The sequence below is a fragment of the Prionailurus viverrinus genome, chromosome B3 (genome assembly GCF_022837055.1).
Source record: "Prionailurus viverrinus isolate Anna chromosome B3, UM_Priviv_1.0, whole genome shotgun sequence".
Taxonomy (NCBI): Eukaryota; Metazoa; Chordata; class Mammalia; order Carnivora; family Felidae; genus Prionailurus; species Prionailurus viverrinus.
Window position 1 is genome coordinate 41980697 of NC_062566.1, and position 16568 is coordinate 41997264.

Genomic DNA, 16568 nt, shown 5'->3' on the forward strand with positions numbered 1-16568 from the left:
TTTTCTCATGTCTCCCTTCTTTCTGTGAGTGTGACCGGCTTTCTGACCTATGTCCTCTCTGGATTTTCGTGGTTTGGAGGACCTGCGTGCTGGAAGGCACCCTGCTTACTCTGAAGCCAGTGCCGCGGTAGAGGCTGGGGCTGGGTTTCCAGGGCTCTCAACCCCTGGAGCTGCTGCTAGGGTCTGGGGACTCCTGGAGGGAAGGAGAGCAGCTAAACTTGGATTTCTTCCTTCTCTGTCACACTTCCTAAACGAGTGTATCAGATAATCTTCAGAGAGGAGCTGAAGTCGAGGAGGAGGGGTAGATCGGGCCAGCTGAATCATCTTATTAGGGATAGAATTTCTTTCCTTTACCTTATCCTTTCCCTACCCTGGGTCATACTCGCTCATTATTTCTTGTTTTCCTGAAGTGTTCTTCTAACATGTCAGCCCACACCGCTATCTCCCTTCTCTGAGGTACACTCCTGCAGTGGTTATCTCTACCATTCATCTTGGCACTAAATCATAGAGTGCCTTACATTATTTAACTTTCCTGAAAGTAATCTTGTCTCTGAAACACAATTATAAGTTCCAGCACAGCAGAGAGCAGAGTACATGTCTTCTGTGGGTTTTCAGTAGAATCTAAAACAACTCGGTGTTTAGAGTAGGCCTTTTGTTTTTTTGTTTTTAGATTTTATTTTTAAGCAATCTCCATACCCAGTGTGGGGCTTGAACCCACAACCCTGAGATCAAGAATCACATGTTTCACCAACTGAGCCAGTGAGGTGCCCTTAAAATAGGCTTTCAATGAACATTTGGCAGTTTTTTTCCTGCAAAATCAAATTTCTGCTCAGCTCTTCCTTTTTCTGTTAGTTCCACCTTTTTTGTTTTGTTTTGTTTTCTATCGAATCTTTTTCTACAGGGGAGGATTGGGAGAGAGTTTTGCAGGTCCCTCAATTTTGTGAGGAGGTTACATTGCAACTAAGAGCCATAACTCTTCTTGAGACTCTTTCTTAGAGTATAATTTTTAAAGTCACATAATTTAACGGGTTAATAGTTGCTGCCAAAAGTTGCTGCCCAGGATTTCCACTTCTGGCTGTAAGGTAAGCAATATACTGTAATGGACCCTTTTGTCGCAGCGCAACCAGATCTTGCATGAACTAATGTGTGTGTATAAATATATGCGTTTAAATTTCATTTCCCGGGGCGCCTAGGTGGTGCAGTCGGTTAAGCGTCCGACTTCAGCCAGGTCACGATCTCGCGGTCCGTGAGTTCGAGCCCCGCGTCAGGCTCTGGGCTGATGGCTCGGAGCCTGGAGCCTGTTTCCGATTCTGTGTCTCCCTCTCTCTCTGCCCCTCCCCCGTTCATGCTCTGTCTCTCTCTGTCCCAAAAATAAATAAACGTTGAAAAAAAAATTTCATTTCCCAATGATTTATTGATAGTATATTGATCTCGTATCCTGGGACTTTGCTAAATTATACTTTCAGCGTTTTTTTGTAGATTTCTTAGGAATTTCCAGACAGGCAATCATGTCTGAAGAAAAAAAGACAATATCACTTTATTTTCAACCTTTTTGCCTTTCATTTTTTCTTCTTTATTATACGGTGTGGCATGAAATATTATTACAATATGTAATTGAAACAGCTATCTATGCATACATTAATATTAAAATGAGTTGGGAACGGAAGGAAAATGCAAAAGCTGGGTTTTCTATAAAAGCAAATGCTGCTATTAGTTCTAAGAGTAGTAAAGTAAGCCTCCATCAAACAGCAGCAGAATACACATTCTTCTCAAGTTCATATGGAGCATTCACTAAGATAGACCACATTCTAGACCATAAAACACACTTCAACAAATTTAAAAGAGTAGAAATCATATAAAAAATACTCCCAGACCACAATAGAGTAAAACTATAAATTAATAGCAGAAAACTGGAAAATCCCAAAATATTTGGAGATTAAAGAACATATTTCTAAATAACACATGAATCAAAGAATAAGCCTCAAGAGAAATTTAAAATGTTTTAAACTAAATGAAAATACAACTTACCAAAATTTGTGGGATGCAGTGAAAATGGTAGAGGAAAATTTACAGCATTGAGTTGCATATATTAGAAAATAAGAAATAATCCAAGTTTCTACCTTAGAAAACTAGAAGAAGAAGAGCTATATAAATCTAAAGCAAGCAGAAGAAGAATAATAAAAAATTATAGCAGAAATCAGTGAAATTGAAAACAGAAAACAATAGAGAATATCACTAAAACCATGGACTGGTTCTTTGAAAAGGTCAATAAAATTGATAAATATCTAGCTTGTCTAACAAAGAGAAAAAGCGAGAAGACATAAATTTTGAATACCAGAAATGAAAGAGGGACCATCAATGGACATTATAAGGATGATAAAGGAATTTTGTGAGCAAATCTATGCCCACAAATTTGATAACTAATGGGCAAATTATCTATCTATCTGTCTTTTTTTTTATTTTAAAAAGAGAGCATAGGGGAGAGGGAGAGGGAGAGAGAGAATCTTAAGCAGGCTCCATGCTCAGCATGGAGCCCAGTGCTGGGCTGGATCTCATGACCAGGAGATTATGACCTTAGCCAAAATCAAGAGTCAAACCCTTAACCAACTGAGCCACCCAGATGCTCCAATGGGTCAATTTCTTGAAAGACAGATTTTACCAAAAGTCACACAAGGAGAAATAGATAAATAGCCCTGTATTTATTGAAGAAATTGAACACGTAGCTAAAAAACCTTTTTGACAGAGAAAACTCCAAGCCCAGATACTTTTACCGGCAAATTCTATCAAATATTTAAGGACAAAATAATGCCACTTCTACGAAAACTCTTCCAGAAAATTGAAGAGAGGAGAAGAATCCTTTCCATCTTACTCTTTGAGACCAGAATTACCCAGATACCAATACCAAAGACATTTTAAAAATACAGAAATTCTTAAAATCTTAACACCTACCAACTTGGCACCCACTCCTGAGATATTCGTCGCTTGTTGCCCGCCTCTCCATGGTTCTTTTGAAAAGAAATGATCTTGACCCAGACTTGGCCCTTTAATGGCTTCAAACATACGTGGCTTTTCTTCTTTATGGTTACATATATTTGGACCCAAGGGTAGTTATTTCATTTACATCTGGAGGTGCTTCAAAAAATGTCCTGAAACCAACCAAGTGCTCTTCTCAGGAGGTTGACCTAAGAGATGCACAAAAAAGGAATAGTTGGTGGTGGGAACCAAGGATGGAAACTCATATTGGCTAACCCTAAATGGGCCCATATAAATTTAAGAAGTCGAATTAGTAATTAGTAACCTTCCAAAAATAAAAGAGCACTGGTCCAGATTTTTTTAAATGTTTATTATTGAGAGAGAGAGCAAGCAGGGGAGGGGCAAGTAGAGAGGGGGACAGAGGATCTGAAGTGGACTCTGCACTGACAGCAGCGAGCCCAATGTGGGGCTTGAACTCATGAACCTTGAGATCATGACCTGAGTTGAAGTCGGATGTTCACCCAACTGAGCCACCCAGATGCCCCTGGTCCAGATGGTTTTAGTGGTGATTTCTAGCAAACATACCAATTCTGTGTAGTATTTTCCAGAAAATAGAAGCAAAAGGATCACTCCCTAACTCATCTAATATGGCCAGCATTACTGTAATACTAAAACCAGATAAAGACATACAGGAAAGGAAAACTACAGACCAATACCTCTTATTAACATAAATGCAAATACTGTAAAAAATGTTGACACATAAAATCCAACAGTATATTATACACCACAACAAAGTGGGATTTATTCCAGGTATACAAGACTGGTTCAGAATTCAAAAATCATTTATTATGATCTGTTACATCAACAGGCTAATGAAAAAAACTCATACGATAGCATCTGTACATTTAGAATTAGCATTTGACAAAATCCAACACCCATTCATGGTAAAAAAAAAAAAACAACAAAAAACTCTCCACAAACTAAAAATAAAGGAATTTCCTCAACTGGATGATAAATACCTACATAAAACCTCTTGCTGACATCATGCTTAATGACAAGAAATTATATAGATGCTTTCTATGAATAGGAACAAGAAACCCCTTTTTGCCACTCCTGTTGAACATTGTGCTGAAAGTCCTACCTAATACAGTAAAACCAGAAAAGGAAATAACAGGTATATAGACTGGGAAGGAAGAAATAAAACTGTCTCTGTTCATAAATAACATGATTGTCTAGGTAGAAAATCCCTAAGAATTCAAACACACAAAAAAGAGAAAAAAACCCTTCTGGAACTAATAAACAATTATAGGATATAAGGATAATGTACAAAAAACATTTTATATTCACTAATAAAATAACCTAAAATTTATAAAGATACAAATGAAGACTGTAAGAGATATACTGACAAATCCACAACCAAAGCAAGAGATTTCAACACAGCTTTTTAATTATTGGTAGGACATACAGATAAAATGTTAATAACAATTCATTTGTTGCATTACTGGTGATGTTAACCTTGATTGCTTGATTAAGGTGCTGTCTGTCAAGTTTCTCTAATAAAGTTTCTATTTTTCCCTTTGTAATTAGGAAGTATCTTGTGGGAATATACTTTGAGACTACATTAACATCCAATTTTTCATTATACTTTTACCCACCAATTTTATCATCCACTGATGATTTTGCCTCCAGCAATTACTACTATGATGTTTGACAAATGGTGATTATCTAATTCCACCATTCCTTCACAACTGTTAGTTGGAATTCTCCTATGAAGCAGAACTTAATCTTATCCCCCCATTTATATATTCATTAAAATAATTTGTATCATTATGGGCTCTTGAGTGCCTTTTTCATTCTATGAGTAATCATTGCTATCATTATTTATTTTGTTGCTTAAATTATGTCAGTATTGGCCATTGGGAGCCTGGTTAGGGAAGAACTATTGATATAGTATTCAAAATTTTTGAAATAGCCTAGAGAAGCTGAAAATCTTCAAGTATTAGAGGTATTTGCTAGTAGGTGTACCAACAAAGTTATCAGTACAAGTTTTTTAAGTGTCATAAGGCTAGGTCTACAAAAAGAATAACCTAGTAAAAATCAAATATTTTAACCTTCAGCATACCAGGAAAAATAGTCATCACATTTACCATCTGGGTCTGTTGGATCCTTTGTATGCTTAAAATTTTAAGTTATTTTATGAAAAATGTACAGCAGTAGTAATAGTGAAACCCACAAAATTAGAACTTAAACATAGCAAACCAAATTATTCTTCCATATTTTCCTGGATATTTAGAGGTATTGGCCAGGAATGGGTTAAGGGCCTTTGAATCTAACTATCTGCTTATCAGCCATCATGTATGAAACAGGAAATATTCATGTCATAAATACTGATTCCAGATTTTAAACATATCTCTAATAGGTTACAGCTTATTGTTACTTCTGGTTCTTGTATGTGCATTTTCACAATGTAATGCTACTGAAAAGTTTGAGTGCTTATAATTTTGTATTAAAGAGGATGGCTATCTTTGTGTTCCATAATTACAGGATGTTTCCATTTTTAGGTTTTTTTTAAAGTTTGTTTATTTTGAGAGAGAGTACATGGGGTAGGGGCAGAGAGAAAGGGGGAGAGAATCTGAAGCATGCTCTGTGCTGAATGTACAGAGCCCAACACAGGTCTCAATCCCATGAACCTGTGAGTTCATGACCTGAGCCAAAATCGAGAGTCAGATGCTCAATCGATGCCCCTGTTTTTAATATCTAATTTAAATTTCTAATTTAAACGTAGATTAGATTGATCAATGAAAATTTTTATTTCTACATAATATGTGTCCTCTAGTCACCTTTGTGTATACACCTATCTTCAGTATTTGTCCACTTATGAATCATATCAAGTAAATTTTTACACACAGATATCATAAAAGATAAAAGAATTATCACATATCCTTTTAGCAAAACAAGGTGATCCAGGTTCTTGTTGCAAAATACTAAATAATTAACTCTGTCCTATTAAATGACTGAGTTAGAATATCATGTTTTCTTGGTGTATTCATAAATATCTTGTTTGCTCTTTAATTCCTGAGTTTGAGAAAATAGTCCGAACTTTTGCTTCGTCAACTTCATTCTCATCAGTAGAGTCTCCAGTGTTTCTCTCTCTTTGCCTTCATCTTCTGAATCATTTACGGTTGTGAAATATCTTTCTCTGTAATCTTCTCTTACTCATGATGGACTGAAATGAAAAAATTCTGAGTTCCTAAATGCATTCAATGAAATCTAAAAAGAATATGACAAAGATGGTGTCTCCAGACTTCTTTTATGTGCTTTCAAAAGATGATGCATTAGTTTGGACAACACAATATGAAAACTGAAGGATGATGAAATAGTTGTAATTATTTATTCATTCTATGGCAGTTCCACAATTTTTTGTTTTGTTCTTTTTTTGCATGGTTGGAAATAATTGAGTGATGATGAAGTAATTCCTAGGATGACAAAATAGCAAAAGATCACTAAGGTCCTGTAGTGTATCTTATATTTATAAGATGATCCATGCACCTAAATGAAAACAGTAAGAGAATGAATGAGTTTTATCCTGTTAAAAAATAAGTAATTTTTCTCCTTGATCTTTGGAAGACCTCTAAGAATCAATAAAGGTCATTAAATCTCAATTCTTACAGATAGTTAGAACTGCTCAGTAAAGAAACTTAAAAACTAAAATTGGATTAAAAAGGTTAAGTCTCTGTCAAATTGTGAATAAAGAGAATAAGGCATATTGGCAAGACCCCTCTTCCTTAAACTGATAATTTTATCAGATAATTTTATCAGAGACTGATAATGCTCTAGAAGTGAAACTAACCTCTCAGTTGTTGTCCTTTGTTACCTTGGAGGTCATACTGTATTTCAAAGGAGTGTGCAGATATGATCAACTGTGAACTGTTAGGAAGTTTGTTACATGGAGTGGGAAGAGAACTAGACCAGGAGTCCAAGAACTATAGATCTAATTTAGGCTTGGACACGAACTCGTTTCTTTGGACTGAGCAATCCCGCAGACTCTGATAACACTGGAAGGAGCAGTAGACTAGTCAGAGCCATAATGAGAACCTGCTTCATCAGACTCTTAACCTCCCATCCTCACAACTTTCTCATCTTTGGTAGTGGTAATAAAATTCTGCCATTAAGGTTGTGAATATTTAGTGAGTTACTAGAGACTGTAAGACCCTGGAGGGCTGGCACTGCTAGTCCTCTTTGCCTGTCCTAGGTCTAGGAGTATCTAAGTACTTATTGAATAAATGAATACATTACATTTAGAAATTGTTTATAAATTGTTGTAAATTATAAAGCATGTTTATAAATCGTACACTTAAAATTTCTACAATTACAAGGCCATTGTGTTTATGCTTGTTACTTTTGAATTAAGTGCTTATGCAGATTTAAGGTCTTTTTTCTCTTTTGTCTTAAAAAGGGGAAACATAGGCTTCATTGTTTTATCAAATCAAGGCAAAATAAAGCTTTGGAATAATCTAGAACTTAGTATTTAAAATTGTAGATGTCTTCATTTAGCCTAATCTGTAATTTACTAAAATGGCAGACAATAACAAATCAATTTATCCTTGTGTTTGTTCTAAATTGACTGATGGCTTCTGACTTCAGAAATTTTCATGGTAATGCTATAAATTTTATAGAGTAAAATATCTTTGTGTATTCTTTGAGCTGTCATAGTCCAAACATTTTGTTTGGGTTTCTCTCTTTAATATCAATAAAAATTTTTACATTTCTTTGCCTATATTTTCTCCTTTTCTTCAACTCAGTCCTTACAAATCTTCTGAGATACTAACTTGAATATTTTTTTAACTATAAGTCTCTTTGCCATTTTAATATAATCTCCATTTCCTTTATAAGGAAACCAAGACTCTTAAGAAATTCTTGAGAGACCAGTTTGAAAGACAGGCCTTTTCCCTTTGCTGAGTCGTGTAGCCTACCCAGCAAAGGGGAAGAAATCTAACTTGGATTTACACACGTAACTTGTTTAACTCACCAGTTAGAGTCATTGCACAGTTCAGGATCTGACTATAAATTAAGTGAATGCTTACTTATTTCAGCACCCTTCAAGTTCCCTGTGAAGTTACTTATGCCTCTGAGAGAGAAACTAGGATCTAAAGCGTGGTGACTCTCTGTTCCATGGTATTTACTCCTTTTGGATATTGGCCAGAGTTCGGACAGTCAGTAAATATTTTCTCAGCTTTGTGTATTGTTTGTATGTATGTGAGACTCTGTGCTTCCATCTTTGCTTGACTCCCTCACTGGTTGGCAGGTTCACTAAAGGTAAGAACTATGTTTAATCTTTGGATAAACTTGAGATAAAAATATCATAGAGGAAATTTATGAATTTGGGGAGAGGCTGGACTGCATACTGTTAAGGGTCTCTTGTAATGCTTCAAATTCTATACTTACGTGTCAACAAACATATAGAACAAATATCACTACCATGGCACTTCCATAATCCTTCACCATTGGTTGGCTTCCTATCACGTGTCTCACCGATCCCCTTCTGTTGTCTACTTCCGTAGATTTTTATTAACAACGAGTGGCAGAACTCAGAGAGCGGGAGAGTGTTCCCTGTCTATAATCCAGCCACAGGAGAGCAGGTGTGTGAAGTTCAAGAAGCAGACAAGGTATGTCCTTCTTAGAAAAAGATTCCCTATGAAATAACTGCCTTCAGACAACAGAGCACTAAGCTTATCCTCCCCAGACACCAGCGCTGATGTTCATTCATCACCTTTTTCATCGAAGCAGGTGGTTCTTCCTTTATTTGGAGTGTTCTCTCTCTTCAGTTGTGCCTCTTCCTCTCTAACAGGCAGATATAGACAAAGCAGTGCAGGCAGCCCGCCTGGCTTTCTCTCTTGGTTCAGTGTGGAGAAGGATGGATGCTTCAGAAAGAGGCCGTCTGTTGGATAAGCTTGCAGACTTGGTGGAGCGAGACAGGGCAGTTCTTGCAGTAAGTAGCCTAAAAAAACATTAAGTCTTTACCCTAAATTTACTACTCCACTGAAATGTAGATTCCTCAGCCTTTCTGAAAATGTGGTGTGAAGTCGACTTGGGGGACAAGCTGAAGAGAACATAATACACATGAAAAATGAGAGGTGTTTGGCTTTTGGGATCAGATGGGGAGGTGCAAGACTAGCTGAGGGTCTCTTCTTAGTAAATTTTGAAGAACAAAACCATAGCTTCCCATGACTAGAAAGGACGTTCTTGTCATCCTTTCCAACCTTAGCCCACCCTCAATCGACAAATCAAAACAAAAACAGTTAAGCAGCAGGAGAGTCACCATGTAGCTTAGGGAAAACCAACACCAAATGATTCATTTGAGGATCAAATAGGACTGTTTTTTTACCTCCCCAGAGTTAACCTCTCTTGACTAAAGAGAATCCTTCAGAAGCAGAGGGCCTCTCAGGCACTTCTGCCCCCTTTTTTCTTCTGCCACTTTCTAGAACCAGGGGATAGGAGAGAGAGCAGGAGACAGCAACTGTCTTTCGCTAAATCATTTTCTCACATAAGGAGCATCCTCTCTCCTAGTGGTTTTTGTATTTGTTTGTTTTTGCTATTTATAAAATAAAAGTCCGTTTCTTAGGGAATACGAACTGCCTGAAACTGGAACCATTTGGGAATGTCTGTGTTGTGCACCAGGGATCTCCTCCTGGATAACCCACTGTTGATCAGTTAACATTTAGGGCGTCCTTGTTCAGTCAGGCGTTCAAACCGTGAACACTGTATCCTACCCTTCACGTGGGAAAACAGAGCACAATTGGGCTTGCTCTGGGAGGGGGAAGCCTTATGTCCTTCCTCAGTGTCACTGCTGCCATCATTCTTCCAGCCATCCCCTTCCAGGATCTGTTCATAGTATGGGAACAAAAATGAATCCTTTATGGAGATTATTTGGAACTCTGGCCCCTGTAACATTTACTTCTCTATAAAAACATTATCTAATCTGGTACTTCAAGGAAGACTGTTCCAGTGAGGTGTTTATGCGTTTTGCAATAAAGGTGTTTGTTCCGGGTAAAGTAGCTCCTTCTCAGATGTTCACAAGACACTGACCTATTAGAGACTCGGAAAAGCCCTAGTCACTATTTCTCAGATTTGTTTAAGCCTGAACACTATTTTTCTGGCTAATCTATCAGTATCGTGCAAAACTGAATTCTTTGGAACACATAGGGGGAAATGGTGGTCTGCAGGCTTATGTCTTCACTGGATTATGATTTCTTCAAGCGTGAGGACTGTATTTTACTTCTTTTGTGTTCCTGGGACATAAATGGTCAGGTAGAGAGGGCATATAGATTGTCTGTAAGTGTCTGTTTAATTGAGTGAAATCTATACAATATTTACAATATTAGACTAGAGTGTGTGTGTGTATATATATGTGTACACATATATATATACACACATATATATACACATATATGTGTACACATATATATATACATATATATATATACATACACACATACTGCAGTTATATTTTCATGTCATAAAATTCACATGCCATTCTTTTTTGGACATATGCCTCACCGTGATCAGTTCCCTTTTGCCATTACACTTAAATGAGATTTCTGTTTTTAAAACACTCCTCAGGCCATGGGAGGAGTGATTTTTAATAAGAGATAGCCTCTGGAATAGACGGGAGCTTTTGACCAGAAAATGAAGTTAACACCTCATCCAAGTAAATATAATTAATCGAAAATAAACATAGGGCTGGCAACCCTCAGGTGAAATTGGCTGTTGTCAACAGCTCATTGGGACCATGTAGGTGGCTCAGATTCTGATGACTGACTGCACTTCACTCTATACTGTGTGGAGCTTGGCTCTGTGCTGGCTGCCTGGAGAACATAATGCCCATCTCCTGAACATATACATGTTCTCAAAAGTACTGGGAAATAATTGGATTCCCGTTGGTAAAGGTGAGCCAATGTACAGTGATAAGTGATGGGATCTTTTAAAATGAGTCCTATCTTATATGCACGTGAGTCCCATCAGATCCTTACCCACGTGAGTGGGTATGTTGCCCTGTAAGTGATTGTATTTTTATGTCATCGAATGGGGAATATTTCCATCTTAGTTTTGTCAGCGCTCACATCATTTTCACACCAGTATGAGTAATAAAGTGTCCTCACAGAGAAGGACATGAGATTATAAACATATGTTTTTGCTTATTTTTAATTCATTAAACTTGTAACACCTTCAATATTTCTCAAGTCTAAATACTCCTTTCTCATTTCAGTGTGTCCATGTGGCTTTTTATGGTTGTTGCTACAATTCAAGCAGTTTAGGAACACCTCGTTCAAATAGAAACATTTGTAATCTACAACTGCTCAATATGTCTATTTTTATTCAATGGAACAGATACTTCACTTTTAATAGGTAATGGTTGTTAACATAAATATTTACCAAAAAGCAGCCCTGAAGTTGTTAAAGTGTGAGCTTCCCTAGAGGAGCTCTTGTTTATTTGATGGTAATAAATAAAGTCACTGTGCACGGTGGATATTCCATTTCTCAGCAGGGGTCTTGGCAGCGGTGGAAAATGCTTTATATTCTCATCAGTTGCATAAAGGCCCATGTCCCTGCTCCTCTTTATGGATTCAGATTACTGGTCTAGACTCCAGCACATCCCCACGCAGCTCTGATCATTAATATAACAGAAGCTGGTTTGGCAGGCAGAACGTTTCTTTATCGTTAGTTGAAGAAATGTGTTTATGCATTTGGATAGTGGTTACTGGAGACGCACAGGCACAAAAACATGTGCATCCATATTCATTGTGGTTTTTACTAGAGACTTACCTAAACTGGCTGTACTAAAAAATCTTTTCATTTGGGAAATCAGAACTGACCAGCTATGAATCACTATTCATATTCATTCACGTTCTCGCTCTTCCATTTTCCTCTGCTCTAGAGATTATTTTGTGTGTCACTGGAAAGTTCTCTCCATTTCTTTTCGTACAGACCATGGAATCCCTAAATGGTGGCAAACCGTTCTTGCAAGCTTTTTACGTGGATTTGCAGGGGGTCATCAAAACTCTTCGGTACTACGCAGGCTGGGCTGATAAAATTCACGGGATGACCATTCCTGTAGGTAAGTGAAATCTGAGCACATCGAAAGGGAAACCAGAAACACACTCACCATCCAACACAAACAGTAGCCCCATAGAATGCAGATAGGAGCAACTCGTGTCAGACACATTACATATGAACCAAACATATTACATCACTAACCGTGACAACATCCCTGTTTCTGTATGTAGACAGTGTACATATTAAGTGCAGGGACAAGCCACTTACGTCACTACAGCAGTCAGCTGAGGCACACGTATGGGTTTGTCTGCTGCTAAGTACTCAGCACTGTGCTACGTTAGGTGCTGGGAGTGTGGAGAGGTATTGGACATGGGGAAGTCGGGAAAGTTATCAAGGACATTAAGACTTGGTCCTTTCCTTCCTGACTGTGAGATCTACTTCTTTGGAAGAGGACACTCTAAATGTTAACAGTTGTCTCTTAGAGGAGAGATTGTGGATAAGTTATTTCTCTTTTTTATATTTTTCTGTATTTTCTGTAATAAGCATGAATTACTTTTTCAATCTGTAAACACAACAGCCATCCTTTCTTTTAAGATCCAGGTTAGGAGAGAAAACCAGCGGCACAGAGATCTCTATGGGAGAGTTACAGTTAGGTGCTGAGTTGTGTGGCCTTGCCTGTCAGTGGTGTAGTCCTTTAAAGGAGAGGTCGAATGTGCAGACTAAGTCAGTGGACAGGTCCCAATCGGCACACGAGGTGCCAGCCATCCAAATGCCAGATTGAGAGCTTTCACAGCAAGCCCAAGGGGAAGGCACTATTATAGCATCCTCACTGACAGAGGAAGTAACTGAGGGCTAGTGAAGTTAAGTAGTTTTCCTAATTCACCAGCAAGCAAGCTGTAGAGCTGAAATTCTGACATTAGAGCCTGGTGAATCACTTCACTAGCTGGTCCGTTTTCAATACTGGGAGGAAGAGGTAGGACAGGAAAGGGAATGACTGCAGGAGATGTGAGGGTGTTGGTAGTGGTGAGCAGACATAAGGACAGGAAATACATCTTCACCAGTGGCTCCTGGTGGCTGCTAAGTACCTTGCCCAGGCCTCTACCTAGGTTCTCTGGAAAACAGCCTGCTTTCCGTGTGCATCCTAGGAAGTGTGGAAAGCAGGGCTGGGCACTTTGGAGTGCCCCCTGAGGCCCTTCCCAGGCCAAGGGGTTGGTTTACCTGGAACGGGGGTGGCCGGCAGATAGTGCGGTGGGCTTAGAGCAGTTCTTCTCAAACTTCGATACACATACGTATCACTTGGGGTCTTTGTCAAATGCAGTTTCTGATGGACTAGGTCTGGGGTGAGACCTGAGGTTCTGCATTCCTAACCAGCTGCCAGGTGATGCCTGTGCGGCTGGTTCTCTGCCTCGAGCAGCGAGGAGAGGGTACAGAGACTGGCACCAGCCAGTGGCTGTTGGGATGCTTCATTTAGGCATGGGGCAAGAGGAGGAATCACAGAGTGGAGAAGGGACAGAGATGAGACTTCAAAGGTCTATTTTAAAATTACCTCCATGATATACAGCAACATGTGGAATGTTAGCCTTTAGAAAATGGGTTTGCAGTTACAGACACTCTTCCTTGCCACCCATAGGTTTTCCTTGTTCAGTATGGAGAAGATTCCTCTTAGGGAATGTCAGACTCTTGGTTCAGTTTTGTCTGTGAAGATTTTACAGAATTCCTGTTCTCTAGCATCGCTGGCAGGATTTGGGAATGGCCTGAGTGGAGCAGGGTTACTAGGTAGTGTGAGCATATCTGTTGGAGGGCCTGAGAATTACAATTTTTGTTAAAAACAGGACGTGTGTCTTCCTTTTTAAGCTGGCCTTTCCTGTTTCAAGGCAGAAATGTAAATTAACAAGACCAAAGGCCCTGGTGTTTTTTTGCATGTCCTCCCCTTGCCGTTTCACTATTAAAACAAAATGTGTTTGGGGCATTTAAATATCTTTTTTAATGACTTATAAATAATCTTAGAAATGAGGTGAAACAGAAGGCTGTACACATAAATCTCTATTTGGCCTAACAATGTCTTGGTTGTCTTTTTCTTTCTTAGGAGAGAAGACCTTGATAAGATAGAGATTTATCGAGTCTCTGATGTTTGATGCCTTATTTTTCTCTATCTGGCAAGAGGTGGTGTGTGTATAAGCCTCACTGTTTTCATGTGATGCTCTTTGGAGTTCCTGAGGATGTTGACCTAGGAGTTAGGAATACAGGGCTCAGAAAAGGCTTTCACAGAAGTCCCTCTCACTTTTATTCACACACTGGTGTTCAGCCTGTGAAGGAAAAAAGTGAGGAATTTTCTTATATGCTAAGTAGTTTTTAGTTTCCCTGTGTTTTCTTAAAGTGTGTTTAGAGGTGACGTGACTCTCAAGGGAGTCAGGAGAAGGCAGTACCCCTAGGAGGCTGGGGATCTGAGATGTAAGAGCTCTGGCTGTGGTGCTCCAAGCAGATGAGGGAAGGATGGAGGCAAACATGAACTTGGCAGCTTTCCTCTCTGTTCCAGGTTTAGGTACATTTGAGCTTGCCTGTTGTAGGCTACTATGAGAATTCTGCTCATAGGCCCCTCTGGCTAGTTCAGTACTTAGGGATTCTAGCTGGACTGAACCCGGGGTGGGAGAGCATAGGGGAAAATCAGGAAAAGGGGGAGGGGTCATTATTATTCACTTATTTATTCTCAGATATGTTCAGTCAGTCCTTTTGTGTTTGTCATTTGTAACTCCATAATTTATCATCAGCTTGGTTTTGTCCCTTCTCAGGCTTTTCCACTGAAATCTAGAACATAAGGTTATTAGTCTCTAACCATGAGGTCTTCATTGTGTTACATACATTTCTCTGTGAAATACCTTAATTTTACATTTGGAATTACAACATAAAGGAGTAATACATATTTGCACAGTACTTGATTGTGTAAACTATTTCACCCCCAGGACCTATGTGATTCTGTGTATGATCCCTGTGAAACAGTTTGGGTTTTAAAAGGTACTCCATTTTACAGATAAGAAAATGAGACAGCAAGGATTTAGTGTCTTGAACAAGGTTACATGGCTAGTAAGTGGCAGGCCTGAGATTCAAACCCAGGTCTCTACTGGAGGCCCTCTTCTTATGGAGACTGGTTCAGTAGGACAGGATGATGAAGAGGCCAGTCACCCTGGTGAAGTCTTTAACCCTCTGAAGGTTTTTAGATCAATATGCTTTTTATTCTCGTTATTCATGGTAGTTATGTTATGTAACATCGGCTTGCACACTGAATCAGCAAATACCAAATCGTTGCTTCTAGAGGACATATGGGAATGAAAAGCACAGTTTAATGAAAAGCACAGTTCTTTCTGGTCACCTGTAAGAAGTAAACTGGAAAACTGTTTTGTTTTGTTTTATTTTTTGAGAAAGCGCTTGCACAGGTGAGAGATACCACAAGTGGAGGAGGGGCAGAGAGTGGGAGAGAGAGAATCCAAAGCAGGCTCCGTGCCCAGCGTGGAGCCCGGTGCGGGGTTCCATCTCAACCCTGAGGTCATGACCTGAGCCAAAATCAAGACATGGACACTTAACCAACTGAGCCACCAAGGTGCCCCAGAAAGCGTTTTTTTAATCTCAAAAATATAAGATTACTTAGTTTCATTGAAGGATATTCTGTGGTTCATCCAGTTTAGTATCTCTGACACTAAAGCATGAGAACCAAAAAGAGCAGGAGGAATTACACTATTGTCTCTTTCACTCCTTCCCGTTTAGGAAGGCAGGACAGTCTGCCAGCTAATGGGAAGAGCTCTTCCTTCATCTCCTGTATCAGATAACAACTTCAGCCTCTCAGTCATTCACTCTTTGCTTCATACAGTCATTCATTTTTTTGTTTTGTTGTGTTTTATTTGTTTGGGAGCATCTGCTGTGTTTCATGTCTTGTATAAAGCACTGGAGATACAAAGGTGAGTAAGTAAGATGTTCAAAGAATAGTAAAGAAAACAAGCCAATGGACAAACAATTGTGATATAGTGTAGCTCATTCAGCTATGGAGGCATGAAGTTCTCCACTGGAGAGGCAATTCAGCCGGTAGTAAGGCTTCCTGGAGAGGGAAGCGGGACGTATGAGATGAGTGGGCATGTAAGTGAAAATGGAGGAGGCCATCACAGGTGGTGGTAATAGCCTGTACAGAGCATGGAGGGAGGAGAGTACGGTGCTGTAGTGGATCTGAAAGCGTAGCCGGGTTGAGAAGACCCTGGGGCTCTGGGGCCTGGTAAACCATGCTGCAAGTTTTATCACAGCAATGGTGAGTCACTGAATCATTTGAAATAGACAAATGCCTTGAACCAAATTGTGTTTTACAAGGAGCACTTTGATTATATAATGGGTACTTAGAACAAGGACCTGCTTTTTCCCCTCCCCCTGAAGGGTAACTTAGAATATTTGGGAAGAGGAGAAGTGGGTTATGGCATTAGCACTTTGAACTCTCCACTGGACAGCTCTTTCTCCCTCTGAATCGAGAGATTCTCCCATCCCTCTCTCTTCCCTCTCATGCA

General features: G+C 39.1%; 1 protein-coding gene across 9 annotated transcripts in view; it reads left to right on the forward strand.

Moving 5' to 3' along the window:
• The window catches only part of ALDH1A2 (aldehyde dehydrogenase 1 family member A2), a 399898-nt gene that overhangs the window by 326982 nt on the left and 56348 nt on the right, over positions 1-16568 (forward strand). For all 9 annotated transcript variants that reach the window (XM_047864525.1, XM_047864524.1, XM_047864528.1 and 6 more), the window contains 3 exons: positions 8535-8639; positions 8822-8962; positions 11959-12088. In XM_047864525.1, coding sequence (XP_047720481.1) covers positions 8535-8639; positions 8822-8962; positions 11959-12088 — 376 coding nt within the window. The remainder of the gene's footprint in view (positions 1-8534; positions 8640-8821; positions 8963-11958; positions 12089-16568) is intronic.